This window comes from Epinephelus moara, chromosome 20 (genome assembly GCF_006386435.1).
Source record: "Epinephelus moara isolate mb chromosome 20, YSFRI_EMoa_1.0, whole genome shotgun sequence".
Classification (NCBI taxonomy): domain Eukaryota; kingdom Metazoa; phylum Chordata; class Actinopteri; order Perciformes; family Serranidae; genus Epinephelus; species Epinephelus moara.
In genome coordinates, this window is record NC_065525.1 from 31,620,894 (window position 1) to 31,648,824 (window position 27,931).

At 42.2% G+C, this 27,931-nt stretch overlaps 1 protein-coding gene across 1 annotated transcript; it reads left to right on the forward strand.

Annotated features, from left to right (window-relative positions):
• Positions 1 to 1,829: 1,829 nt before the first annotated feature.
• Positions 1,830 to 27,904, forward strand: LOC126407601 (periphilin-1). Its single transcript, XM_050072642.1, has 10 exons — positions 1,830 to 2,011; positions 3,013 to 3,078; positions 4,564 to 4,631; positions 5,218 to 5,442; positions 6,577 to 6,632; positions 9,223 to 9,285; positions 10,670 to 10,845; positions 15,133 to 15,209; positions 17,215 to 17,352; positions 26,665 to 27,904. Coding segments are annotated over exons 2-10 (999 nt in total). The 5' UTR covers positions 1,830 to 2,011; positions 3,013 to 3,077; the 3' UTR covers positions 26,860 to 27,904.
• Positions 27,905 to 27,931: the final 27 nt, after the last annotated feature.

Below are 27,931 nucleotides of genomic sequence, written 5' to 3' on the forward strand. Positions count from 1 at the left end.
AGACAGGCGCCCCGAGCAGTTGGGGCTTTGGTGCCATGCTCAGGGGCACCTTGGCAGGGCCCAGGAGGTGAACTGGAACCTTGATGCTCCATACTTGGTCCAGACAGGGACTCGAATCGGCAACCTTCTGGTTTCCAATCCAAGTCCCTACTGCTGCCCTAAGATACGATCGTGGAATCTAATTGCCATGGGAGGTAGTAACATCGCCATAACAGTGTCTGTATAAACAGGACAGTCTGCAGGATGGTGACGTTTTGACAATGTGTTATGTGCTCAACCTACTACGGGCGATTCAAAAAGTAGCTCTTAGCAATTAGTGGATGACTCAAAGAAAGACAGCGACCGTAAATGTCCAGAAATTGGGAAAACTATTAAGTCTGGGAGCTCCTTACCCTTCGAGTAGAGGAACAGATCAGCCGCCATATAACAGGGACGGTAAATGATTGCTATTGACACGTAAATGCCATTGTTGTTGTTTAGAAAGTGCTGCTGAAATGTATGTCACACTAGAGGTTGATGCTGACATTACGTCATGTCTCTTTTGAGTTCGCAAAGCCGCAATGCTGTTTATAATCACACACTGAAGCGGAACAATGCCACTGTCATTTGGTTCTGTGTAAACCTGCAAATGAGGCATAAAGATGGGACTTAGAAGCTGCCCTATACTGTAGTGTGATCTCAGTATAAAAAAGGCTACGCACACTTTAAGGTTGTTTAACCTCTTTTTGGGTCGTTGTTTTGCATCTCCTAGTAGTCATAATGCATCTTTTTGTGGTTTTGTGTCTCTTTGATATCTTTTTTGCTCATTTGGTTTGTCTAACGGGTTGTTTTGACCTTTTCGTGCATATTTTGTGTCTCTTTGCAGGTCCTTTGCACCTCTTCTATTCAAGCAACATTGTCACCCTCCTTTTTCTGTCTGTTCTTTGAGCTGCTGTGACATGTGAATTTCCCAAGTGTGGGATTGATAATGTTTATCTTATCTTATCTTATCTTATCTTTTTGGTCATTTTGAATCTCTTCCTGGTCAGTATGTGTGAATTTGGGTGACATTTTGCAGGTGAGAGCCAGGGGGGGCCCCTTCAACTTTGGGCCCCTGGAAAATAAGCTATAGACCAAACCCGTTTCTTGTACCAGGCTGTAAACACGTTTATTTTTGCTGTAAAGTTGGGCATTTTAACATCGGGATCTGTGGGGGATTGACTGGCGTCTGGAGTCACCCTCAAGTTGCTGTCTTAGTGTTGGCTTCATTTTTCAGCTCTGGAGGTTGCTCATTGACTGAAACACAAATACTGCAAAAAAAGGTGACTAAATAATGAAGTTGCAATAAATAATTACAAGCAAAAACTGTACTTGTGTGAGCGGTATTTGGTGTATATCTCTCCTCTACATCATAGAGGCAAATATTGTACTTTTACCTCATTTATTTGACAGCCACAGTTAAATCAGATGAAGATTTGTACATAGGCATCAACCTATGATGAGTTTAGAAACTATAATACATTGATTAATACTAATGATTACATTTCCCAACAGTATATAGATTAGCTCTACACTGACAACCTACAATATTAAAATGCTTCTTACAATAAAACATGAATTATGATACAATTATAATATAAACTATGGCACTGAAAAGGGCCATTTGCTGTTAAATGTGTACTTTTATTTTTGTTATTTCGATTTAAATATCTTCACCTTTGATTAAGTATTTTTACATTACAGTATTGCGACTTTTATTGAAGAATAAGCTCTTCCCCGGCTGGCCAACAGCAGAAAGTAGAAGTTCCCATCATTGGCCACCAGAGGGCGGTAGCGCATGTCCAACCGGAAGTACGTTGTTCAGCGGAGGAAGAGCATCCATAGCCAGGACTGTTATGGTTGCACAGGGACAGCACATGAAGAGGAACATCTGGCCTGATGTGTAGTTTTGATTTAAGTTTAAGAGTCCCGTTGCGATAGGAGGAGTATGTAAAACGCGCTGTGAGGCCAGGAGTGTTAAAATCATTATTTGGTGAGTGAGTTTCTTACGACTTCCGCTTGTGCTGTGATGCTAATTAGCTAAGGTTGCTAACAACAGCATAGCCATAAAAGCATGAAACATTTCAGTAAAAGCTCACTTTTGGACATTTACAGTCGTGTCTATTCAATGTGAAATCACACTACAATCTCTCATACGGACATTTAACACTCTCAGACGGTCTTTATGTACATCGGATATTGTCAGTTTAAATGAGAAGTGATTTAAGGTGTTTCTTCTGCAGAAGCCACCGTTTAGGAAAAGCGATGGACAAGCATGTCTGTGGTGGGAGATATATAACTGTCATCGCTGTTGAATCAATCCGATATTTAAAATAGTGGCTTAGATAAACAGTTGGGTGGTTTTGCATGTCAAAAAAACGACTATGTGAATGGCAAGAAGTTGTGGCAGAGTTTCTGTCTGTCATCCTCCATCAGTCACATCCCTCCTGTCCTTCAGCACCTTCACCCTTAAGATCTGACTCCTCACCTTTAAGGTAATCCACAGCCGAGCTCCTCTGTGCCTCTCCGAGCTCTTGCACATCCACACGTCCTCCTGCACTCTCAGGTCTTCCTCCTCTGTCCCACTGAGTGTCCCTCTCTACTCCAGCCCGCCTGAGCAGAGTGGGATTTACAGCCGTCAGCCTCCGCTCCACCGGAACTCCGTAAAATCACCCCACTCCCATCAAATCCCGCCTTAATACTCATATCCTAAAATAGCCTCTTCAGGCACATCCATCATTCACACAGACCTCTATCACTGTAAACTTGTGATGACCTTGAGTGTCTTAATAGGTGCTTATAAATAAAACGCATTGTTATTATTATTAGTTATGGGTGGGGAAGGTGTAGATGTCATTGAACTGATGCCAACATGTGCATGTGTGTGAGTGTGTGTTACACAGCTCTATTTTTGTGTGTGTTAAGGTATGCTCAGAGTGGTCTGGGGTGAATATGCTTATACTGAGAGTCAGATGTCTGTTTTCTCTCTTCTAGGTTCATCAGTCTCTGCTGAAACACACCGAGCGTACGAGGCAGGGCACCAAAATCATTCCTTAAACAGTAAGTGAAAATAAGACCATGCATTGCAAGCATGACAATGTAATGAGTCATCGTCCACACAGACTTCATCCTCTGACTGGACCGTTTTGGCGGGGTGGCTTTTTTCAGCATGCTGAAACTTTGACTACACACAGTAACTACTTTTGTTCGACAACATATTGCCACAGAAACGACTCTGATCAGCAATATTATTATCATTTTAACACTATTTCACACCACTGATGTAATGATGATCACTTAATAATGCAAGAACACCTGTTCAAAGTGCATTGAACTGAAGCAATCCTGACATCACCACACCAAACTAAAGTTAAAAACGAACTGTATTATGGTCGGGGTAGAAAAGCCTCTGAAGCAGCATTTTACATGAAGAAAGCTACTCGCTGTTAAACCTGCTCCTTAAAGCTGGCACCTCTTAGCCTTCACAAGTGCATCACTATTAGGTGTCCAGAGTCATCCAGTGGGGCCGGATTGGACCCTGGGCTGTATGTTTTACACCCCTGGCATAGACACTTTGAGAAAATGCCTAGGCGCTTCATCAGAGTCTTTTATCGGTCGGGAACACCCTGCTGTTTATTCTAGCACCATGTTGGCTGAAACGTTGGTGCCATTCTTACATAACCTCGGATCATTTTTGCTGACTTCGATAAGTCGATAATGTAATTATTGTGACAGGCCTATGCATATGCTCCGCTGTCAATATGAGCCTGTCAATATAAGGTTTTTCCCAGTGATAACAACCATCAGCCTGCCTGAATCTCCTGAGAGATTTCACATCACGCTTTTAGTCTAGAAAACACCCAGTGAGAATATCTCGAGCTGGGCAGCTGGAAGCTTCACCAATTAGTATAATGCTGACTTTTGCTGATGACAAGGCTGGGTTGCCCACAAGCTCACCTGGTAGAGCAGGCGCCCCATGTACAAAGGATACATCCTTTGACGTAGCTGTGGGTTCAATTCCAACCCATGGCCCTTTGCTGCATGTCATCCCAACTCTCTCTCCCTTTTTCACACTTTATCTGTCATATCACGGAAAGGCAAAAAAACCCAAAATATCTTTAAAAAGTCCTGAATTTGCATACTAAATATGAATATTTATTTAATGCTTATAGATTCTGTGAAGGCAAAACTGTAAAGGCATGTACTTTGAACAGGTGTTCTTGCATTATTAAGTGATCATCATTACATCAGTGGCATGGAATAGTGTTAAAATGATAAGAATGTTGCTTATTACAGTGATATCTGGGTCAATATAATGCCGAACCAAAGTAGCTATTGTGACAGGCCTACATGTAAAGTCAAAATTTCAGCATGCTGAAAAAAGTTGCCCAGCCTAAACAGTGAAGGCCTGCCTTCTATGAAGGCAAAACCTGTTTTCACTGCATGTTTTTTCAAGAAATAGAAAGTGAAACCAACTTCATAGCTGTACTTGTACTAAACTCATGGTCTGACTAATACATAAACACACGCCCTTTTTCTTTGTAGTGGCATACAGACGTGGTCCAAAATCTATCAGACAGGCATACGAAGAGCACTTCGTGGATTCAAGAAAGGTAAGGGAAGGTATTGATTTGCATGGCCGAAATATATTAGTTCAACAAAGCCCAACTATTGTTCAGTTACTATGTAATTAGTGGGAAAACTGCTGGGTCAACAGTCTTTGATATCATGTGTCTTTAGTGTTGTATGACCATGGTAGGTATTTATGAAAGTATTAAGTATTCATTCACTTTATCTTCTGTTGTAAGCCACTCTTTATGGGGATATCAAGGTTGAATACAATTTGCATGACACTTTTTATCTCAATACTTATCATAAAGCTGTGGAAGCTGTTTTCGGCTGTTTTTGTAATCTTTATCTTAATTATGTTCAAATACAATTCCATGACTTCATGAACCAAGCTGTTCATTGAGCATTTTAAGCACAGAGACAGTATCTTAGGACATGTTTATCAGAGGAGGGCAGCATTAAAGGATCAAGGTCTTACAGAGAAATTACTCGTCACATTATAATTTCATTTTGGATGATGCATTGTCAGTTGTCACCACAGAAATAGGTACCAAACATTGTGCCTACATATTAAATCTTGTGTAAAGAACAGCTATATTTCATGTAAAATATAACATTGTGTCATTCCAGGTGACAGTCCATCGATTTGTCAGTATTGTTGACAAGAGGAGCCAAATGCCCCGCCCCCTGCTGGAGTATGACAGAGGTTTTAACGATGACCAGTGGTATGGTGGTCATCGTTACCAGGACGCAGGAGAATCTCACGGCGAAGGCAGCTACCGACCCAGTGATCGCCGATACCATGACGACAACTTTGGTGGCAATTTTCGCAGGAATTCCTCACCCCCACGAAATGTAAGATGAGCTTGGCACGCATGCTTTGTAACTAAAATCTAAAACAATCAAAGTTATGTTTACATTGAGTATTAGCCACCAAAGCTTATTGTAAGGCTGAGCGATATGGACAAAAATTCATATCTGACTGGTGATACATGATATATGTATCTCGGTATTTTTCTAAGAAACGGGCGACATGTTTTCAGTTGCGAGTCAAAGCCACATTTCAGATGCCACAACCACTTTTATAAAAACAGACTGTGATCAAAATAAAATGCAAAGACAGGGATTTTTTATCCCTTAGTATCAAGTAGGTCTGAAGCCACTGTAGGTAATTACAAATCTTTGTGGGGGAGTTCAGAAGTTGTTTTCCATGGGCTTTCAAATGAATCTAGTGCTGAGAAATGATTAAAATATTTTTTATCTATTTAGGCTGTCAATCATATTTATACACATAGCATCAACAGAGAAACTGAGGGAGGGAAGGAGCCAGAGACACTTTCTCCTCATTATATACGTCTTGTATATGAAACGTATGCATCCAGGCGCTGTTTCCAGTGTGTTGTCTAAATTTATATCTTGCTTGAAAATATATCGATACATCGTACATAGTTGATATATCGCCTAGCTCATTGTGTGTAGCCTTTTGGACTAACAAATATGTCACTTGAGTTTCCTTCCTGATTAATCAGTGGCAAAGCAGATTTTTTTTTTTAAAATGCCGCATTGTTTACACCCATGTTGATGACCAAACTTCTTCTTCACTGTCGATGCTGGTGCATTGCAGCACATCTTTGCACATCAACGTCCACTTGTTGATCACCTCTATGTTACCTGCTGCAGGGTTGTGTTTTAAACAGAGGATATAGCACCACACAGCACTAATAAACACACTCTTCACACACGAGTGAAATTACCAAATGTGGTTCACCACAAGAAAAGGTTAGCAGCCCTCAAGCTGCAGTCTGGCCCACTGACACCATCTGCACGTTCCAGATTAAGCACACAGCCACAAAACATGCATGTATGTCCTTAAACACATGAATGCACAAGATAAACTTGTAGAAAACACCTCCATAGTCTACTAGCTTTCAAAAACTCCACAGGGAGCCTTTAATGATACTATAATTGTAATTTTTTTTTTTTCCCCAGGAGGGCCCGTACTCCCAACAGTCTTATGGCCGAGATGATTTGAGGCATCAGTTAAGGTAGTAAATATTGATTCTTCTATTTGTTGATAAACTTGTGTTTGTCTCATTGTAGTGATGTCAGATTGTCAGTTGAATTGTTTGTGTAATGCATCAGTTTGTCCACAGGGTGGAGCCAGAGCTCAGTCTATTGAAGGGTGAATGTTATCAGCTTGATAGGACATGGTGTGTGACTGTGTATGAAATATCATTGAGAAAAAAAAGGGGTAATCAAGCTCATAAGTGTAATATCTCTTTAGATTTATTTGTTGAATTTGTAGTCCTACATTCCATCCAATCATAAAGACGATAACATCTATCATTACAAATTGTTGCTTTAACAAATGCCTCGACAGAAACATATAGCTTTGGAAATTACATTATGGAAGCTTACATCAATTATCTGCGACCACGCTCCTCTTGAGATAAGCTGAAGAGCTTAACCACGCTCACAGCAGCTAATACCAGCATTTATAACTCCTACATCAACACACACTCCTCTCGCCCCGGCCACTTTAACATACCAACAGTTTACGGGCCCAGGCTCCCCTTTCCAGGAGTCATACCGGGCTAGAGAGGGGGACAAAGGGCACTAGTGTCTACTCACTCAGCCAAACAACCCCACCCCCACCCGTTACCCCACCCTGAGAGGAAAAACAGCTGGACCACTCCCTCTTCAGTCAAACACCCACACATTTCTCAGACACTGTCAGCAGCGAGTGTCTTTCTGCAAAAATAAGTTAATATCAGTTAGAAATTACCTTAAAATCGACTATTCAGTATAATTTGAGTCCACGTCACTTACATTGGAAGCACATTAAGAAGAGATATTTTAGTGACCTGTAATGTCTGTCATGCACAAGGTTGTTACAGTGGCCATGCTGGTCGTATAGAGCAGTGGTTTCCAACTGGTCCAGCCTCAGGGTCCAGATTTCTCCTTAGTCATTAGTTCAAGGTCCCACAGTTTAATACATGCAGCGTCACACTTGTGTTTGGCCACGTTGTTAAGCTAGTTTGCCGTCTCTGTCAGGTAGCTGTCTGTTGGTCACTCACTCTATGGCAGAAGACAGCCCTTCAAAGTAAAAGCTCTCTCAATCCTAGCAACAGAATTCCAGGCACTCCAGGTTCTGTAAGCCCATGCAAGACTCACACTCATGGGGGAAACGGTGTACCCTCAGAGGATACACAAGTAGACTTCGTAACTACACTGGAAGCTCTTGCTGCACAACTATAAAATCAAACCCAAGGGGTGTGGGATAAGGATGAACAGTGCATCAATGTCATAAAGTGCTGCAGTGGTGTCTTGGTGACACACTTGAATTCCTTTTCATCCTCCCTAATCTGAGGTTTTACCCACAGATTATGAGTTAACTGCCTGATATGCAGCTCCAAAAGAATGAACAATCAAAAGCTACCCATGCTAAATGAAGCTTTGTCTTGTTTTTGTAAACTGCCATTTTAAATCCATCCACTCCATGGAGATATTTTTACCTTCAAACATTCAAAGAAGCCAGGTTTGGTGTTTTTACTTTGTGTAAAGAAAGGAAAGGGAACAAAGATGCAAATATTATCAGTGGTATTATTAGTCTGTTGTGTCTCCTGGGACCCACAGTTATTTTAAGGCTTCATGACTCATCAAAATATCACATTATTCTGGTAATATTTTAGTGCAGTGACTGTCAGCAGCAAGAGTGCACTTCATACAGTGTATCTCCTATAACCTTTAAGTGTCAGTCATTTCTGGGTGAATTTGTGTCTGATAAGTGCTTGATTTACTCTCCACAGAGTCTTTAGTTTTTCCAAAATAAAGTACACAGCTTCTTTTTCTCTGTGCGTAGCCTTTTGATGTCAGTGGTGTGCTGCATGGATTGCAGTTCAGCGTTTGGCAAATGGCAGGCTGAGTCCTGGCTACTTCAAACAGACCATGAGTCGTAAAAGTTTGAGGTCTTGTTAGACCTGCTCTTTGTTGGAGATGCGGCCTGAGTTCATGCAGAGGTCACGACAACCAGGTGCCTTTGGGTCATTTATACCTCTGAACCTAAAGGTTGTTTTTCAGGCACAAGCTTTGAGTCTGGAAAATCATAAAAATGAGGCACGATGAAGTTTTAGTACTCGTGCTCGGCCTGGTAAGATGAACGCATTATTACGCTGCGTGGTTGAAAAACAAGTGTGGTGACAGTGCCTTGTGACATCAGCTCCATATTTAGGCGTAATCATGGCTCTGCCGACAATTGAAGACAGATAGTAGTGAAAGACGACCAAAATTGGTGCGACTGTCTGCCAAGTGTTGCATGTGCCAAAGTGGAAGATTGCCTCAATTCCACAAATTGATCAGCGCCCCACTGAGACTGAATTTAGGTCTTTGTGGTTTTTGTCTTCTATTTATTGTTTCCATTACCCATCTGAGGGCGTTCACTCACGACCACTGACCACTTTTTTTTCTAAAAAAAAACCCAGTAAAGATGAAAATTGCTCTTTTTGAATTCACACTTAAAACACTCTTGATTTATTTATCATATCCATGGACCTTTCTTTTCCGAACAGTTGTTGCCAGGATGCAGAGCAGCTTTGCCAGTTATTGATTTGTCTGTATTTTTTTAATGTTCTTTAGGAACAGTGGAAGAGGTGGTCCCCATTACCGCAGCAGAGGTCGAGGGTCCGGCCCTCCTGTAAGGTCAGTGCCAGAGAAGCCAACTCCCTGCCCTCAGTGCTCTGACTTCCATATGGTTTTCTAGTACACATTAAACAAACTGACAACTTTGTCAGCAGCCATGACTTGAAATTAGGTGTCTAGTTTTTGATTTAAGACGCAGGCGTCCAAGTGCAACTGATAAAACTGGGCACTTGGGCAAAAAGTTGAAATATTCAAGTTTAACCTTAAGTTTATTGATAAACTATTCAAAAGGGAGTGGACTTGATGAGTATTCACTTCTTACTGTCCACTTTTTGGACATGAAAACCTTTTTTTCTGGGTATTCTTGTTTTGTTTTGTTATGTAAATGTATATTTTTCAGCTTTTTTTTTTTTGCTTGTTTGAAATAAAATCTAATAATGACAACAGAAGGTATTGTAATAATTGACATTCAAGCAAATTATATCCCACTCAATGTGCTTTTTTTAAACAATAGGAAACTATATTTATCAAAAACCTGTCATATTGCAAAAGGTCCTTTTTTTCCTTTTGAAAACCTCACTCATTAGGAAAGTCTTTGAAAGCTAAGGCTTTTTTCTGGATGAAGCTTCCTCAGAAGAATTAATGCCAAAGACCTCTGCAGATGATTACATTTCAAGATTTTAAGAAAGAAGTGTAAATTCCCATTGCTGATATTATATCCCGTATTTCAACCCTTTGAAACCTGGAGCGACATCACTTTTCTTGTGCTGCGTTCAGATGCCTTTTGCAAGTATTTGAACTTTTGAACCCTGAGCTAATTGGTGTGTCTCTTTTGAAAACATGGGAAGAAGACAAGAAGGAACTGAAGAAGAAATTACTCAAAAAAAAAAAAGCAAGAAATCAGTAATAGATAAAGTTAAAAAGAAAAAAGTCAAAAAGAAACAAACAATAGCCTGGAAAGAGTGTTTAAAAATAATAACAATTCTGTAACATAATTTTAAAATCTAATAATAATAATAATCAGAAATATAGTTTTCCCTAGCTTTTTTCTTTCTTCCCTGTATTTTAAAAATAGGAAAATAGGAATATAGGAAAAAGGCACAGAGCAACTTGGTAAAAAAAAGGTCCCAAAATTGCAAAAAAAAGAAAAAGCTAGGGAAAAACTATATTTATGACAATTATTATTAGATTTTAAAATTATCTGACAGAGTTGTTATAATTTTTAAGCCCCAAGATTTTTGGGGTAGTGTCTTCTTTAGTTGCTTGTTGCCTTTTTCGTTTGTCAATTTGCTTAGGTTTCAAAGGGCAGAGGGCAGGAAACTTAACCTGCCGAGCCTGTTCCTTCCTCAAGCTGTCATGTCCAGATACAAATGAAGAATTACATTTATAGACAAAATTGATCTAAAGCACTCAAGACTCTTGAACTTCTTGTTTATTTTAATAGAGAAGACCATGATGACTACAGGAGCTCTCCAACTATAGTAATCAAACGGGACCGCTCTCCTGCGAGAAGGGAAGTCCAGCCGCCTGCACCCGTGCGCTCTGGATCGAGCAGCAGCACCAGGAGCTTCTCACCCGACAGGGAGAAAGGACACAGCTACCAGCAGACCCAGCCAAGACGTAAGTACGAAGTCTTCTGTGGATCTTGAACAGCTCAAGTTTACACATTCTGAAAAGCCTCAGTTGCAGTCGTCAGTGTAACCAGATAAAAAGAAAGAAAACTCCATTTCCAAGTTGGTTATGCACTCTCCTGCTCTGTCTTTGCTCCTAAATCATTTGCAGGGTACCAGCAGTAATGGTCGTAGCTGTCTGACCTGCTGCCTGAGTGGATTGTATGACTTCCAGTAATGCAGCTCACTCTGAACTACCTGACACTGTGATTGGCCACAGCGTGCACAACCTGAAGCAGCTTAGATAATGGAATACAGCGGAGTTGTCAGTTTACTCATATCTAGTAGTGTTTGTCCTCACAGCTGTCATACCCTCTGTAGTGACAACAGAAGAGGTCATTTTCCCATTTCACAGACGCATACGTATAATTACAATGCCTGAAAGTATTAAGCCATTCCAGGTGAAGCATCTGTTTTCAGAGGTGCTGTGTAAAGTGAAGGGTCAGGGTGCGCTGCAACACGTTAAGATGTTAATTACACTAACACCACACACACTTTTTTCAAGGCTGGGAAAAAGGATACTCTCGGTTTATTGGGGTGGTTTGGCTTCAGATTCAGAACCTGACCTTTTCCCTTTTCGCTGGCTTAACGATGTCTTCAAAATCACTCCGCGTCCGTCATTTTACACGCTTTCTTTTGTGACTTTCACAGGCTTTAGATCTTTAATTAACTGAGCTAATGAAATTTATGGATTCATGTTTCACAAAATCTTGTATAAAGTGATCTGACATGAGCAATATTATTAGTCTGAGGCGAAGAGGTGTGGGCAGTCATGTCTTCAGGGCTTTGATTTCTAAGACACATAAACATATTAATGTGGTGAAAGCTAAGCTCCGTGTTGCACCACCCTTTGAAGATGCAATAAAACTGTGAGAAAACAGTCGTACCTCCCAACTCCACTCCCATCTGGGACGCTAATTAGGCCAGCACAGCAAAGTAACCAAAAATAGGGTTTTGGTGTGAGGGTATGTAGGCTCTGTCATACACAGAGAATCTGTGAGCAGTGTCTTTTTAAAAGGTGAGTAACACAGGGGCTGCTGCCATGTGGGCCCACCACCTGTAAGGTTTTTGTGAAGTGGCTGTAGTGGAGCAGTTGAAGGCTCTTTTTCTGTTTTAAAGATTATTTCTGGGCTTTTTTGTGAGTTAGGACAGTCTAAGTGTGAAAGGGAAGAGAGAGAGGGATGACATGCAGCAAGGGGCCGCAGGCTGGAACCAAATCTGTGGCCGCTGTGGTGAGGATATTGCCTTTTTATATGGGACGCCTGCTCTACCCACTAAGCCACTGGGCACCCCAATTGAAGGCTCTCAATGGCTATTATGATGTGGAGTGTCATCTGGAGAGAGTTTCAAACTGAACATAGCCTGGCCTCGGGAGACCCAACACATGGATACAGGCTGGACTCGCATGTTTCCTCTAGTTGCCCAGGCAGTGTGTTTACATCACAGACTGTATAAAGATATGGACGTAGTCACCGTGACGTCACCCACTGGTTTCTGAGGAGCGGGTTTGGAGCTCTAAGTAGGCGGCTCTGGCCATCGCCATCTTGGCAGTGCCTGACTCCGCCCAACCCCCGGTCAATCAAAAATGGGCAAAGAGGCGGGCCAAATGAAGCCTGGTTGCTTAAACACGCCCACCTCGCTGGAAGCTGCTAAATTAGCTAAGGCTAACAAGCTAGGCTAACAAGCTACGCTACTTTGGCTAGCCCTGTGGTGTTGGGCGCTCCCGCTTGGTGCCAGCTCCCTCACGAAACAAAATATCCAAAGGGCACAAACACGGCTGAGAGGTCAGGTTCAATGACTTGCGAAATAGCTGAGATGACGCCTAGCAGGCAGCCAGCGGCTAGTTAGCCACCCGTGATGGCGCCACCTGTCACTCAAAGTGATCACACCCTTAATTATGCACAACTTTAAGCCTTAATAAAATTTAAACTGATGAGTTATAAAAAAATTCACCCCCCATACAGTTGTCATGAAAGAGGAAATTAGCTATAGAGACCCCCCCATACAGTTGTCATGAAAGAGGAAATTAGCTATAGAGACCGAAACCGTTTTTTGTACCAGGCTGTAAACATGTTTATTTCTGCTGTAAATTTGAGCATTTTAACATGGGGGTCTATGGGGATTGACTCGCTTTTGGAGCCTGCCTCAAGTGGCCATTCAGTGAACTGCAGGTTATGTGGGTAATCACAAGGCCTGTAATGGTACACAAACTGCACGGCTTCAAAAAATTTGAAAATTTATTCTGACAAAATGTTAGCATTCAACCTTGGCTCATTGGCTATAATTCTTTGATAATATAATTCTGTGCTTTAATTTGGTATCCGGTCACATATCCGCAGTGATAAATGCTCCACTAATCGGAAGATTGGCGCATGTCGAAGTATCCTCGGCCAAGATACTGAACCCCAAATTGCTCCTGATGGCTGCTCCATCGGTGTGTGGGTGCGTGTGAATGGTTACGAGCAGGTTGCACCATGTATGGTAGCCTTGGCCACCAGTGTGTGAGTGTGTGTGTGAATGGGTGACTATGATATGTAGTGTAAAAGCGCTTTGAGTGGTCAGAAGACTAGAAAAGCGCTATACATTCACAGTCCGAATCTGCATTGGGAGGCTGCCTAAGCACTGCGGGGAGAAGGACTCACCTCCCAATCTGTTTTTGTCTCGTTCCGCTAATGAATACACCCTGGTGATGCTGCTGTAACTGAAATGAACACCATCCTGAGAGCTACGCCTGGTGACACGAAATCATGGACATTTGCGAACTTCGGTCTGGGTATCAGAATCATTACACCCCTAGTAATCAGACAATGTATTTACATGCATCGGCAGTGGAAACCAACTTGTTTTCGACTTCTCAAGGCGACTTTGTGTTGGTTTCAGTTTCAGTCAAGCTTTGGATGGAGTTATTTTAACTACAAGGATGCATTGCTCCATATAATCCCCTCGTATTCACTGTCTGCGGTCGTTTGCTATGCACATACATAAACATACAGAAAAGCCAATTAGAAACCTGGATACCTGTATACATGGCAGAGAAATCAAGCAGGGGAGATTAAGCTTCTCTAACCCCCCCACCCCAATTATCCAAACCAGGTTTCTCGTTCTGCTTACTGGAGCGCACTGAGGATGTGAGGTGCCAGGCAGGTGGGGGATACTCCTGAGACCCCAGCTTAGCTCTGCTGTGTTGCAGTTTACCCCAGAGAATAAGGGAGTGAGATCTGTGGTAGCGCATGTCGCAGAGAAAAAAGTGGTCAGTATGCTCCAGATGAGGTCCTTGTCAGATCATCAAACAGTGTCCACAGCCACCTCCTCATCCCCCGCCTTTCCCACATCATAATTAAGGTGGCTGCGTCCAACAAGTTTTGTAACTCTCCAAAACCGACAATCTGAAAAACACGCCTACGTTATATAGGCCAGGCGTCCAGAGGTGAGAGCTGCTCCGCGCTCTCCTGCCTATGAGGAGACACTGAACAGCTATGAACACTTTTCCCCTTTAGACTTAAAGACAAAATAGTCAAATTAACTAGTTTGTTTAAGCACACCCTGCCTGTAACACTGTTGTCTGTCTGTACGATCCGCTGAGTGGACACAAATTAAGATGGAGGCTGTACCTTGGCTCCCTCTAATCACTGTGGGACATTCCTTCAGTAAAAACAAACTACTTGCTCATATTTGTTTTTTCTCTAGACACATTGGAGCCAGCAGAGAACAATATTTCAATTTAGGCGCAGCTGAACTCCTCGACCACTATTGTGTGGGAGGATCCAACAAGGGAGTATTAAAGAAAGCAGTGATTTATACTTTTCAGCTGCCTCATAATGCCTCAGCCCCACAATTGTTCAGCATGACAAGTGACTGATTGTTTGATGTCTCACAGTAGAAAGTAATTGACCCCCAGGGTATTTTTAAAATATAGATATATATTATTTTGCAGTTATTAGACAGCACAGTGGAGAGAGCTACGGGGCGTGTGGTCCCTGTCCGGATTTGAAGCAGAGATGCTGCAGTTAACATGGCTTATATCCCAGACCAATGACCCTCCAGGATGCTCCCCCCTGGGTTTATTTTAATACAGAGCAACATTAGATAAATAATGCTGTGGTGACCCTCGTGTATTCTTTAGATCTACTTCCTTTTATAGTTGTCTCCTCTAGTCAAAACTCTTTATTTACCATAATTATCTGATGTTCTCTCACTGTACTTTTCCTCTCCATCTGTCATGATGCTTCCTCCACAGATAAGCCCAGCATGCTGACGAGCCACACTCCCAGCAGCTCTGTGGAGGAGGCTCCTCACAGCTCGGGATCTTCAAAGGTAAAAAAAGAAACAGCATTTGAGGGCGATCTCAAGAAACATGTTGCAGTGTGGTTGTCACAGTATTTCAGTGCTGACGATGAACGTGATATTTAAAAACGAGATATTTATATCATGTTCATAATATCCATATTATGTTGTGTTAAAAATCAGCCAATGTCATCTGCTTGCCTTTTCACCATCGGTTAAGTGTAATTGCTCCTTTTGTACACTTTGTCATGGTTACAGACTCTCTCCACCTCTCTACACTCGTATTTTGAGAGTTATTCATTTGCCAAGAAAAGACAAAGGCTCAATAAACAAAGCTAAAGATGAATTTGCCTGATAGCAGTATTTATTTTTCAATAGATTATTGCGAGAATATTGTTATTGTGAGTTCTTTTGGCCACAATAATGGTGTTTGAAATCATGCCAGCCCTAGATTATTAGATATTATTTGCACTAACATACTGCAACTACACAAAATGATCATCAAAATTATCTTTACATTTCCTAAACATAGCCAGATCTTTGTCAGAACGAATTTACTTCCCAGCAAGACAGACTGAGTCTGCTGCATAGTTCTTTGTGGTCTTATATTCTCCCCTTTTTGTGGTTTAATGTGGAAATAGAGCAAGAAAAGATTCTTTATATATTTGAATATCCTCCCGAGACCCTGTTGGCATTTGGCTTTGCTCATTCTAGTTAACTTGGACCTGTTGTCTTTGTCTGTGGACACATTTGTGCCAGTGGCAGTAAGAGCACAATATGCTAATACACATAAGAACAAGATGGCAGCCATCTCTGCCAAGTCAGTCTGCAGCCAGTCCCAACACAAAAGCGGACAAGGGTTAAAACCTGATCACATGTTATGGTTGAAACTTGTTTATTTATCTTTTATAATGTTTATAGTTTGATATTGCATAAAAATGTGACCAATTTTAGCAACAGTAACAAAGATACTGTTAATTAGGAAGTATTTGTTTGAGGACTTTATTATCATCTCCTCTGTGGATATTGGGACTTGGTTGTTGCAGCATTTCACACAGGCCAATTCGGTGTTACAGACTGTTCCTACAGACAAAAAGGACATTCCTAGCTTGGAGTATGGAGCAAGGAAAATTCATACAGCGTTATAAAATGAACACATCACAGTTTAGTTTTTGCACAGCCATGTTCAGGCATTGAAATGAACAGTTATGAACGGTTTTAGACTTGAACAGGGACCTCTAACCCATAGAGTGTTGGATTGTTTGTCATTTTGTATTTGCATAACAGTTTTCGGACATTTAAATAAACAGTTTTATACTTTATTACACATTTGTGGCGATTAAAAATAATCCAGATCCTACTGATCCTAAATAGTTCAGAGAAATTAAAAATGCACACCAAACAAAAGCTCGGGTCTCAGGAGGATATTGAAGATGAAACATGTCCGACCTGGTCAAGAACACATCATTTAGAATAGGATAATAATTATTACTATAAATTATAAATGCTGTTATAAAATGAAATAAAACAAGGACAGTAATTGTTTTTTCTGAAGCAGACTCTAAGGTCTTAGAGTGTTCTAAAATTCATCAATAAAGAAGAGTTTAAACATTGTTCTTTAATGCATGTGCTGCAATACAAAGGTCAAATATACAGCACATACAATACAGTACAAAAACAGGCAAAACCACCAGTATGGTACTGTAAAGACTGAAATAACATAAAAAAAGAACATGTCCTTTAATCCGTGCACATTTAGGTTAAGTTCCCTTTAAGTATAACTGATCTATTTGTGTCAATGGGCCTTTACTTTGATCTGTGACTGTAAGGATCCTTTAATCAGACAGATGCACTGTATGTGGTACCTCTGCACTGTTCACTGTTGACACGCGGCATGCATAATGAGACATGCACCAAAACAAGAACTCAACACTCGTAAGAGAGCAGCGTTGCGTCTCTATTTGAAAACTCTTTGAAATCAGAACCAGCTCCTAAACTTGCTGACCTCACTAACCCTTAACCTTTGGCCCGGCAGGAAAAAACTCCAGCATCTGTAGTGGAGACGGAGGAGGAGGTGGCGGCTGCCAGCGCGGAGCCAAAGCCGACACCAGAGGACGACTTCAAGGCTCGCCGGTCGGAGGCCATTAACGCAAAGGCTCTGGAAATTGAGAAGGTAGTAAGATTGTCTCCATGAAACAACCTGACTTCTGTGAAATCTCTTGACTATCCATAGTATAACATGTCTCCACTGTCTTTGTTAGATCGGAACCATTCTCCATTTGTATCACGGGGTCTCTAATATACTGCAATAAGTCCATCTCAACCAGGCATTAGATATTACTGAGTTACAAAATCTTATTTTCTTAAAACAAGTGGAAAAATCAGACACTGAGGTGAGATTGTTAGATTGCGGACTTGTGAGCACAGGACAGGGAGTGTTTCAGTGGGCAGTTGTTGAGAGAAAAATGGTTCCCTACACTATCAAAGGGACAGTTCGGATCTTTTGAAGTGGGGTTGTATGAGGTACTTATCCATAGTCAGTTTATTACATACAGTAGATGAGGGTCAGTGCGCCCCGAGTTTGGGAAACCAGGCAGGAGTAGCGAGGCGGAAGCTAAGCAATGCACTGCTTTGGACGGGGGCGGCCGCAAAGCTACTTAAAAAATCTATATCAATCTAAGTGTATGCTATATTAAGAACATTTTTAATGCTTTACCTTCCATCAAACAGCTCAGCTGGCTTCAGCTCCCCATCTTTGCTCTCGTAGTTGCCACCAGACCCCACTGACAAAAACAGTAATTTTAGCTTGCTGAACACAGATGCTGCTGGTCTACCGCTGCCTTGATTGGTTTGTTTGTTTGTGTGACTTTGGTGCATCTGAACTAACCCTTTTAAACACCAAAGTCATACAATAACACAAACAAACTGACTGATTGAGGCAGCAGTAGACCAGAAGCTCCTGTGTTCAGTGAGCTTAAATTACAGTTTTTCTTGATGGAGTCTGGCTTTTGAGAGAGGGAAAGGATAAGGCTTGTCTGATGGCAAGGTACAGCAGTGAAAATATTCTCAATATAACACACTTACAGGGTGATATTGATAATTTTAGGTGGCTAGAATAAGTTTTGCTGCTGCCCCCATCCACAGCAGTACATTGCTTAGCTTCAGTGTCTGTAGTCCTGCCTGCTTCTCCAAATTAGTACCTCATACAACCCCACTTCCAAAGATTTGAACTGTTCCTTTAAATAACACACACATGCAAAAGCACATGTTTATTTGGTTTATATGAAGAAATCTGTTTTGTTCACTGCAGCTGGGGCATCACAGTCCCAAAACTAAGGCTCCTTATGGGCTCACCTCACTGTGTGGTTGCCCACGTTGTGTGAGGGCCCTGATCTCAAGGTGGGCCGTGTATCCAGACAACCCTTTCACACTGACTTTACGATTTGGCTGAGAGTCAATGCGTTGACGTCAAAGGTGTATAAATGTGCCTCGGCTTGCAACACGTAATATTTAAGAAATTTAGGAACCTTTTCGGTGGAGAGAGAAGGAGGATAAGTCAGCAAAAAAAGTCCTTAGCACCTCAGGTTGTGATGCCTTTTGTGGCGTGCTATTTGGAGTTGCACTTTTTTCCCTCCCCTTCGTCGTTCTGCACTACAGTACCACTTATCTGTTCCCGTTAAAGCAGGGCAGGAATTGCCCTGCAGGATGCAGGCGGCCCACCCACAGTGTGGTACGTCTCTTGGCATTAGCACACATGCTTACCCTGCCATTTCCAACTGCTTCTACAGACGTGGTGAGAGGCAGAAACCTCGACCGTGTCTTTACTGTAACATCTGCCCCAGGCTCAGTGAAACACACACCGATCCATCGCTGCTGTGGATTTGCCAAACTGAGCAGAGCAGGTAGAGTGCAGAGCTGGATCTCGGACCTCCTGCTTTGAAGGAACGCCTCGAATCCACAACAGTTACTGTAAAACAAGTGTGTCACATACTCAGAAATGAACCACTACATCCCTTTTTTTCGGTCTCTCCTAAATGGGTTATTTTTCTGACCAGCAAGGTCTTAATACTGTGTATACATCTCTGTTAGCATGGGACCGGATCATTCGGCAATGGATTTGTCACACCAGCGTAGCTCATTGTTTTTGGGCCAAGAGCTTTCTGTAATGCATTCTTTCTGTGGGAGTCTCAGGGTTCTAAATGAAATTGGAAACCTCAAACAAATTCAGTGACACAGTAAACATCCCTGTTTGTGACACTGCCTGTTATAGGATGTTTCAGAAATGTTATTATAGTCATAATCACCAGCATGCAGTTGTTTTGTAAACCTTGTGATGCAACAGATAACCAATAGAGCATTGTTGACCACAGGACAAATCTGAGCATGTCAAACAACAACAACAACAACAACATCTTAGGAAATATCCAGTCAAAACGTAGCGAAGTGCCTGGCAGTGATTTCCAGAGAAGTCCATTCATCATCTCAATCAGCGCAAATGAAACATATCCATTTCAACTATTAGCCCCTCCATCGAGAGGTCCGGTTTGCAGCTTGAGTGATTAAAATGGCTCTTTTAATATCCCCTAATGTGTACCAGCCCTCAAGTCATTACCCTGCTTCCCTTATTATGCAGGACCCCTGCCTGCATCAGCGCTCATTTGAACAGAGCCTCACTAAATGTCCATGTGAATGCCTTATGTATAATCGCACTCAAACCCCCCAACTTCCCAACCCCCACCTGGTACCCCAGCACACACTCCTGTGTCAGTATGTTCACAATTTGGACCTCCACAAACATCCGATTTGGGCAGGAGCCCACTTTTTAAGGCTCCTCCTTAAGGCCCCTAGTGTTGCTGTTTCTCTTGGGGCTCCGGTCCGTCCTGTGTGGCCCCTTAGTATCAGGCTTAAAGATCAGCTCATGGTTCCCACTCCAGGGGAGGGGAAATTTAGGCAGAACCTCCCTGCAACCTTTTCTCACAACACACAGAGCACGCTCAGGTCAAAAGCACCCTTCCTGTTTGTTCAAGTAACATGGGAGTAGCTTTGACAAAAATAGCCGGCTGGTTGAAGCCACTCGGCGATTGTTCAGCGCTATAAAAAGATATGTAGTGATGCTCTTCATCTCACACACATTTATATGCGTAGTCACGCGCATGTAAGCACATGATAGCTCACAGTCATCTGAGCTCCATTACCATCAAGGGAAATCTCTTAATTTGAGTTCATAGTTCATTATAAGGCCGCGTTTTCCAGCCCCTTTCCTCGAGGCTTTCAAGTGTGCAAAACTGTATACGGGATATAATGAAGTGAAAATGTAATCACTGTCAACAAAGGCTGCAGCTCGGGAAAAGCTTAGGAAGGTTTTGTTTTGAAAGATGGCAAACATAATCAACCCTAAGTGATTAGAGGGGCACTGGTTTGTGAGACACACACCACATGTTAGTGTCTCATTTAGCCCCCTGTTTCCTCTCACATCTTCAAACCTGGAACCAATCTGTGCCTCTACGAAATAATGCTCACTTAGTGAGAATGTTTAACAAAGGAGAAATCTACACTTAGTAAAAGCTACAGTTGGTAACCTTAAAAAAACAAAAAACAATTTGTGTCATGTTCACTGAAACTGTCACTATATCCACACAGTAATACATGAGACAGATAATCTGTTTTTTTTAACATGTTTTTAATCTTTAAAATAATCCAGTGAGGCTAATTCATGTATCAGAAATTAGAATCAAGGTGACAGGTTCTATAAAAATTTCATTTAGACAGTTTTTCATTTAGACACTTTGTCTGATAACTGTCTGGACTGAGTGGAGTCCAATGGGAATTAACAGATTTGAAGGCCGGCGACCGGAGGCTACTTGCTTCGCTGCCATTCAGCTGCTAACAGCCATAGCTCCACCATCCACCATCCACAGTCAGATACATGACTCCTTATTTACTGCTGAATTACAGCTCACAAATCACACCAACAGCTGACGCTCCTCTGGCGTGAGTGTTTTTGCTGGCTAGCGAAACATCCTGGTGCAGACTATATACTTGATTTTGCCATTCTGTCGCTTGTGTGGCATTTGACGGTAATTATAAGCACAGCCACTCTTGGCTTTCAATGTCCGATAGTCCACCACTAACATTACCGTCATGTCTCGTCTCGTCTACGAAAATAAATCATAGATTTCGTCTTAGTTTTTATCATCAAGATCTATTTTTAGCTCACCATCGTTTTGTTTTCGTCACGGCAAAAAGGACGTTGACGAAAAATTGTCGTCATAGTTTTTGTCAACGAAATTAATACTGGTGCTTTTGATGGGATTTCTGCATGTTAACGAAAACAACCAATCAGAGGTGAGGAATATCGAACACAGCTGTCAATCATGTCAATCACAGCTCTTGAACTGCAGTCAAACTGCCAAACTAGGCAGCGCTGATCAAATATGAATCAAGATTCGGTTACTGCGTTGCCTGTTTCTCACCTCAGATGTTTGCAGAAAGATATTTTGGTGCACAGTTTAGCTGCAATATGAGAATTTGTGACCCAGCTGCCATGCTGAAAACAGTCAAGCCAAACAAAGCACTGCCCACTGGCTGGAGCAAACTTAAGAGACTCCTCAGCTTTGATTAGTTGTTTACCAGCAGTGCGGTGGATCTAGCAAATGCCATTGAAGACACTATGACGAGGGGAAGGAACATGATTTATTTTTTTTATTTTTTTATTTGTCTCATGCACTACTTTCTGGATGTAGTGAAAGTTTCATCAAATATGAAAAAAACTTATTTTTATAGAAGGTACTAACTGTAGCTTTAAGAGGTAGTGGTGTGGAAATGTTTGTCTGTTGTTAAATTAAGATCATGTAAAAAAACATTCAGAGTAGTCTGGGAATGGACAGCTCATATGTAGTCAGAAGGAAACCTGTGATGTTGAGTGAAGTTGACCCTGAGCTCAGCTGGCCACACGTGTCGTGAGTCTCTCACTTCCTTGTGGTCGGGGCTGAAGACTATCATTATGTGGGGCCGCGAACTCGCTTGACATGATCTGCAGACATTAAATCATCAGCATGAGTCCAAACATCTCCCACAGTCTGGGATATTTCTGTCGGAGTTTACTCGACCTGCCTCCCTCTGTGTGTGTACAGTGCTTGTTGTGATACAGTGATAATCACCTGCATCGCTATAATATTCATAGTCATAATAGTTATTTCATCCTACCGTGACATTTGATTCATTTTCCCTGTAACTGGAGCAAACATAGTTGTAGTTTTATGTACTGTGCCACAGAATGTGGGTTAGAGATGCGGGAATGAACAGATAGGTGTGCACCAGCTATCTGAACATGCTGTAGCTGGTTTTGGAGGGGAATTATCAGGGAGGGAGAGAAAGATGATTTTTTTTTTAAAAGCCATGAAGGTGAACTGGAGTGAAAAAGAGGCTGGAGGCATTGCCGTTTTTTGACATCGTTGTAATTATCATGTAAAGCAGAAAATGGAGACCATTCATTTTCTCCCACTAAGTTTTTACATGTGTAATTTTATAATTTCACGTAACCTTATTTAGCCTACTTGGGTCCTCGTCTGACACAATAAATTGCGCACCTGGGATTTTTTGTCTCCCCAACAGGCATGCTCAATAGCCTCTCTGTTAAGGCCCAGCAGACACACCAAACCGACATCACAGAGCTAATGGCGACGGAGGCCGACTGTTGTGTCGCCTCCAAGGCCTGTGTCTCAGCCAGAAAGTTGCACTTGAACACACTGCAAAGACGTCAGCCAACGGCCAACTCACATGTACATTCTGCGCCTGCCTGAGAGGAAATGATTCTCCAGAGCAGCATGTTGCAGTTGTCTGTGTTTGTCGTTCAAAAAGGGAAACTGGAAGATCGTCAGGACGGATACAAGATGCTAGTTGGCCAGTTAGCACATAAACAACACAACCAGATGTTTAGAGAACAAGTGATAGTTAATATGCACCAGCGAACAATAACGCAAACATAAACAAACGGCTAAAGAGCTCAGTGGCTAAAAACATAATCTTACCTAGTATAAAAAGTTTGCTTTGATCTCATGCCCTCTAGACTTTAGTCGTTTGGCTGCTTCCCTCACTCCTGTTTCTCTTCTTGTGCCCTGAGTTGAACTGCTTATCAGAGTGATTTCATTCACCAACAGGCTCCACTGTCTTCTACACCAAGTTAACATGCCAAATCGGCCGGGAAAAAAGGGCTGACATTGCAGGACACTGCAAAACCAGGGTGACAGACGCTCAGATGGCATAACATTGACCGCTGACCATCGACATGGTGTGTCAGGGCTCTTAAGGCCGAGACATATCAAAGTGACGTCAAAGAATTAGTGCTGATGAAGGCCCAATGTTGCTTTGCCCCGCCTTGGGGCACGTCGCTTGGGTCTTGACCAAAAAGTTTCACTTGAACACACCGTAAAGACCACAGCCAGTGGCCAACTGGCAGGTACCTTTTGTGCCTCCGTGAAAAGAAATAACTCTCCACAGCAGCAGGCAGGGGTAGTCTGTATTCATCATCCTGAAGGAGAAACTGGAACACTAACATGCTGAATTGGCCAAAGATAAGCCGACAAGGGCCGACTATTACCAACGGCCTGGGACACACTGCAAAAACCAGGGCGACAGACGCTCAGATGGCATTACATTGACTGCTGACCATCGTCATGGTGTGTCAGGGCTCTTAAGGCCTAGACATACCAAACTGATGTCAAAGAACTAGTGGCGATGAAGGCCGGCTGTTGCATCGCCCCAAGTAACTTTGGTCTTGGCCAGAAAGTTGCACTTGACATGCTGAATTGGCCAAAGAAAAGTCAACAAGGGCCGACTTGTGCCAACAGTGTGGGACACACAGCAAAAACCAGGGCGACAGACCCACAGATGGCCCAACATTGACAGCTGACCATCAACATGGTGTGTCAGGGCTCTTAAGGCCTAGACATACCAAGCTGACGTCAAAGAACTAATGGAGATGATGGCCGACTGATGCATCGCTCCATGTCGCCTAGATCTCGGCCAAAAACTTGCACTTGAACACACCAAAAGACTACAGCCAATGCCGAACTAGTGCATATTTTCTACGCCTGCATGAGAGGAAATACCTTTCTATAGCAGCAGGCGGCAGTAGTCTGTATTTATTAGCCAGAAAGGGAAACCAGACCACCAACTTGCTCAATCGCCCAAAGAAAAGCCAAGAAGGGCCGATAAGGGCCAACTAGTGCCAGCGGTGTGGGACACACTGCAGAACTAGGGGAACAGATGCTCACTGCCAGTCCGACACTGACTGACAGCTGACCATCAGCTTGATGTGTCAGGGACCTCAGCCTTTTGCTGTGGGACCTTTCTCTTGCTTGAAAACACAGCGAGTTGTTCCCATGTGGCACATTGTTTCCATCCTTATTGTTCCAGGCTGAATGTAATATTATTTTTGTTTCTTTGACCTTTTCTGCGTGTTCAAAGCGCCACCCAGACGAGCTCCCTCCCAGGTTTGGATGGAAAAGATCATCTTGATACTGAGTCTGGCAGATTTCTTTAAATAGTGTAGACTCACAGCTCTATATTGGTTTTTCTTTTCATTTCTCTCCCAGTATTGCTCGCCACATATTTCAGTAAATCATATATAACAGAGACTTTTCTCGCTCACAGCCCTCATGAAATTCTCATCAAGTCTAGTTAAGTCATGTGACACGTGTGATATAAAGAATTTACACAAGCTCTCGTGATCACTATACAAATTGATGGATACACGATCATGTGTTAGCCTCGATACGCATTATGTAATGTGTATCTAGGCAAAGAAACAGCAGTTGTGGCTTTAAATTTCCCCATAACTGACAGAAGCCTGGAATACAGCCGTTTAACCGGTTAACCTCACATTCTGCTCAGGACTGGACGCTGATTAAAGTTGACAGGCAGCATTTTTCTTTTCAAAGCTCACAAAGCTGATGGCTTGTGTTTTATTACATTTAACAGACAGTTAATGTTTGATGAGATACTGTCAACTAATTTTTGTGCTACAACCAAGGCCCACATTCCTAAAATGGTTATGCGGTCTGAACATGACACAGATATACAGCTCCTCTAAGGAAGCTGCAGCCGTTTAAATCACTATTTTAAAGAAGTAGGCCGTATCTCCTGACACTTGAGCAGAATTGTTGCAAAGATTTACATCTGATGAAGCTATTTACCTAAATACAAAGCATTATCTGTAAGAACAGATATTGTCTGGAGGCAATATATCTAGAGGGTTAAATATGTCCTCTATTACCACATATATTAGCCTGTTTTTGTTAGTAGACATGTATCTAATCTTTGCCAGTAAGTGGATTTGATGTCTTACTTGTAGTGGCCAAGAGAGTGGTTGTTTTAAAGCCACAGAAGCCTTCTGTCTGCCTCAGTGACTCTAATTTGAGGGGAGAGGTGATCTGGGCTGCATTAACTCAACCCTGGAGGACCCCGATGTTCCACGCTGCTCCTTGACAGGCTGGTTGTAGCCCTTAACATCTAGGGTGGCTCCGGCGCGAGGGGGCCCCACATTTAGCCTTTTCTCTCCAGGTGATAAAGATGTTGTGAGCTTGCACCTGGGACTCTAATAAAGGACTTAACAGCCGTTTTGGGTCAGCAGTAAAATCTGAGAGGGATGTGAGAGCTTGTTACAATGTGGTGTGAAAGAATGCTGCAGCACCAGTAACACACTCTGACACCTCGCGTCCCTTTTGTTATGGGCGGACATGCGCTTGAATAGGCTCGCATACACACAGTCACACACCTGTTTCATGGCACACACCAATTTACCAGAACTGGGTTCATTAAGTTCACAGTTGGGCTTTGATACAAGAGCCCGTGTGTAGAAATCAGCGAGCTGTCAGACAGAGGTGCTAACCTTTTTGTGGGGTCAGTTTAAAGTTTCTTTTGTATGCTGATGTTCTATGTGCATAAAATACCAACAACTTCAGTCTTATTACGAGGTGATGGGTGTTTTAATTTGGCCAAAGATTTCCAAAGATTTGAAGAGACTCAGGACACCAGAGACACTTCCAGATTTGGTGTTCAGCCTTTAAAAAAAATGCGCAGTTAAGGCCTGTATGCATTGAAAGCGATAATTCACATGCCTGATTTGACGCACATCAGTTGATACTCCTATGGTCATCGAAGGCATCGGAGTGAACCTGCAGTATTTCAATCAGGAGAGACTTGTTTTTATAGTAAAGTATAGTATAGATTTTAAAGAATATTTATTAACGTGCACACCCTAATTTTTGATCATGATCAGATGGGGAACACAATATTTTTTTTCAGCTTCAAGTTAATTGAATATATAAATAACCATTAAATTTGTATTGCCAAAATGACCTGTAAACATTCTGAGTGCCTCAAGGACTGACCAATCTGTAACAGCCCCTTGTTTTCCTACACTGTGTACCTCATTGTATCATTATGAATATTGACATTCCTGACGTTATTGTTTCATGTGCAGCATTACAGGCGGGACTGTGAGACATTCCGCACAGTGGTGAAGATGTTGGTGGCCAAGGAGCCCAGTTTGGAAAATCTGCTGCAGGCTCCACTGGATAAGAACCTACTGGAGATCCAAGAGCGGTGCCTGGATTCCCTCAGGCACTTTGTGAAGGAGCTGGACGACATGTTAAAGCAGCCGGAAACCTCTGCATAAGCCACAGCTCACAGAACACTCAAATCTCCACTTGTGTTATTTCAATGATGTTCTCTAATGAAATAATAGCGACAGTGGTTTATTTTAATATTCATTCATTTTCCATAACCGCTTATCCTGTTAGGGGTCGCGGCGGGGCTGGAGCCTATCCCAGCTGACACTGGGTGAGAGGCGAGGTACACCCTGGACAGGTCACCAGACTATCACAGGGCTGACACATAGAGACAGACAACCATTCACACTCACATTCACACCTACGGACAATTTAGAGTCACTAATTAACCTGCATGTCTTTGGATTGTGGGAGGAAGCTGGAGCACCCGGAGAAAACCCACGCTGACACAGGGAGAGCATGCAGACTGGGTTCTTGTGAGGCGTCGATGCTAACCACTGTATTACTGTGCCACCTTTTATTTTAAGATTCATATGTATTATTGTCAAAAGACAGCATATCCGGTGGTGGCACTTTTCCACTTGCTGAAACATAAACACCATTTTAAGACTCACTGCTGAATTAGGTCGTGGAAATTAAAATGGATATTTGTTTATAGTAAAACACCTACAGTATTATGGGTAAAATCAAAAAGCATTATGGACTGCGATGCCTGGAAAGCTTAAGCTATGTTTTTACCCTTAACCATGTTGTCAAATATCATGGTCAGTTGATAACAGATGAGATTTTAACTGGATAGAAATAAAATATTTCTTGGTCTTACTGTTGAATCCTACAAATAAAAACACCAGGAGGACTAGACGAATCCTATCACAGCTTTTAACTCAGTGTTAATGAGTCTCTCTAAAGTCTTTTGTGGTTCCAGTGTCTGTATTTCTTGCAGATGAGGCTGAGTGCAACTTCCGCTAACTGTAACAGTGGTATTCTTAAGACAGTATCAAGGGGTCCAACTCTATATGGAGTACAGCGCTGTTTTATATAGAAAAAAACTGATTTTCTATATGTAGATTCTGCATTTTTTGCCATCTTTTGAGTTGTACTCAGCTTGTGAATATTATCTTTTTAGATTTTTAGTTAAACTTTTGTAGATAAAGCCGAGGCCTTTAATAAAGTGACGTC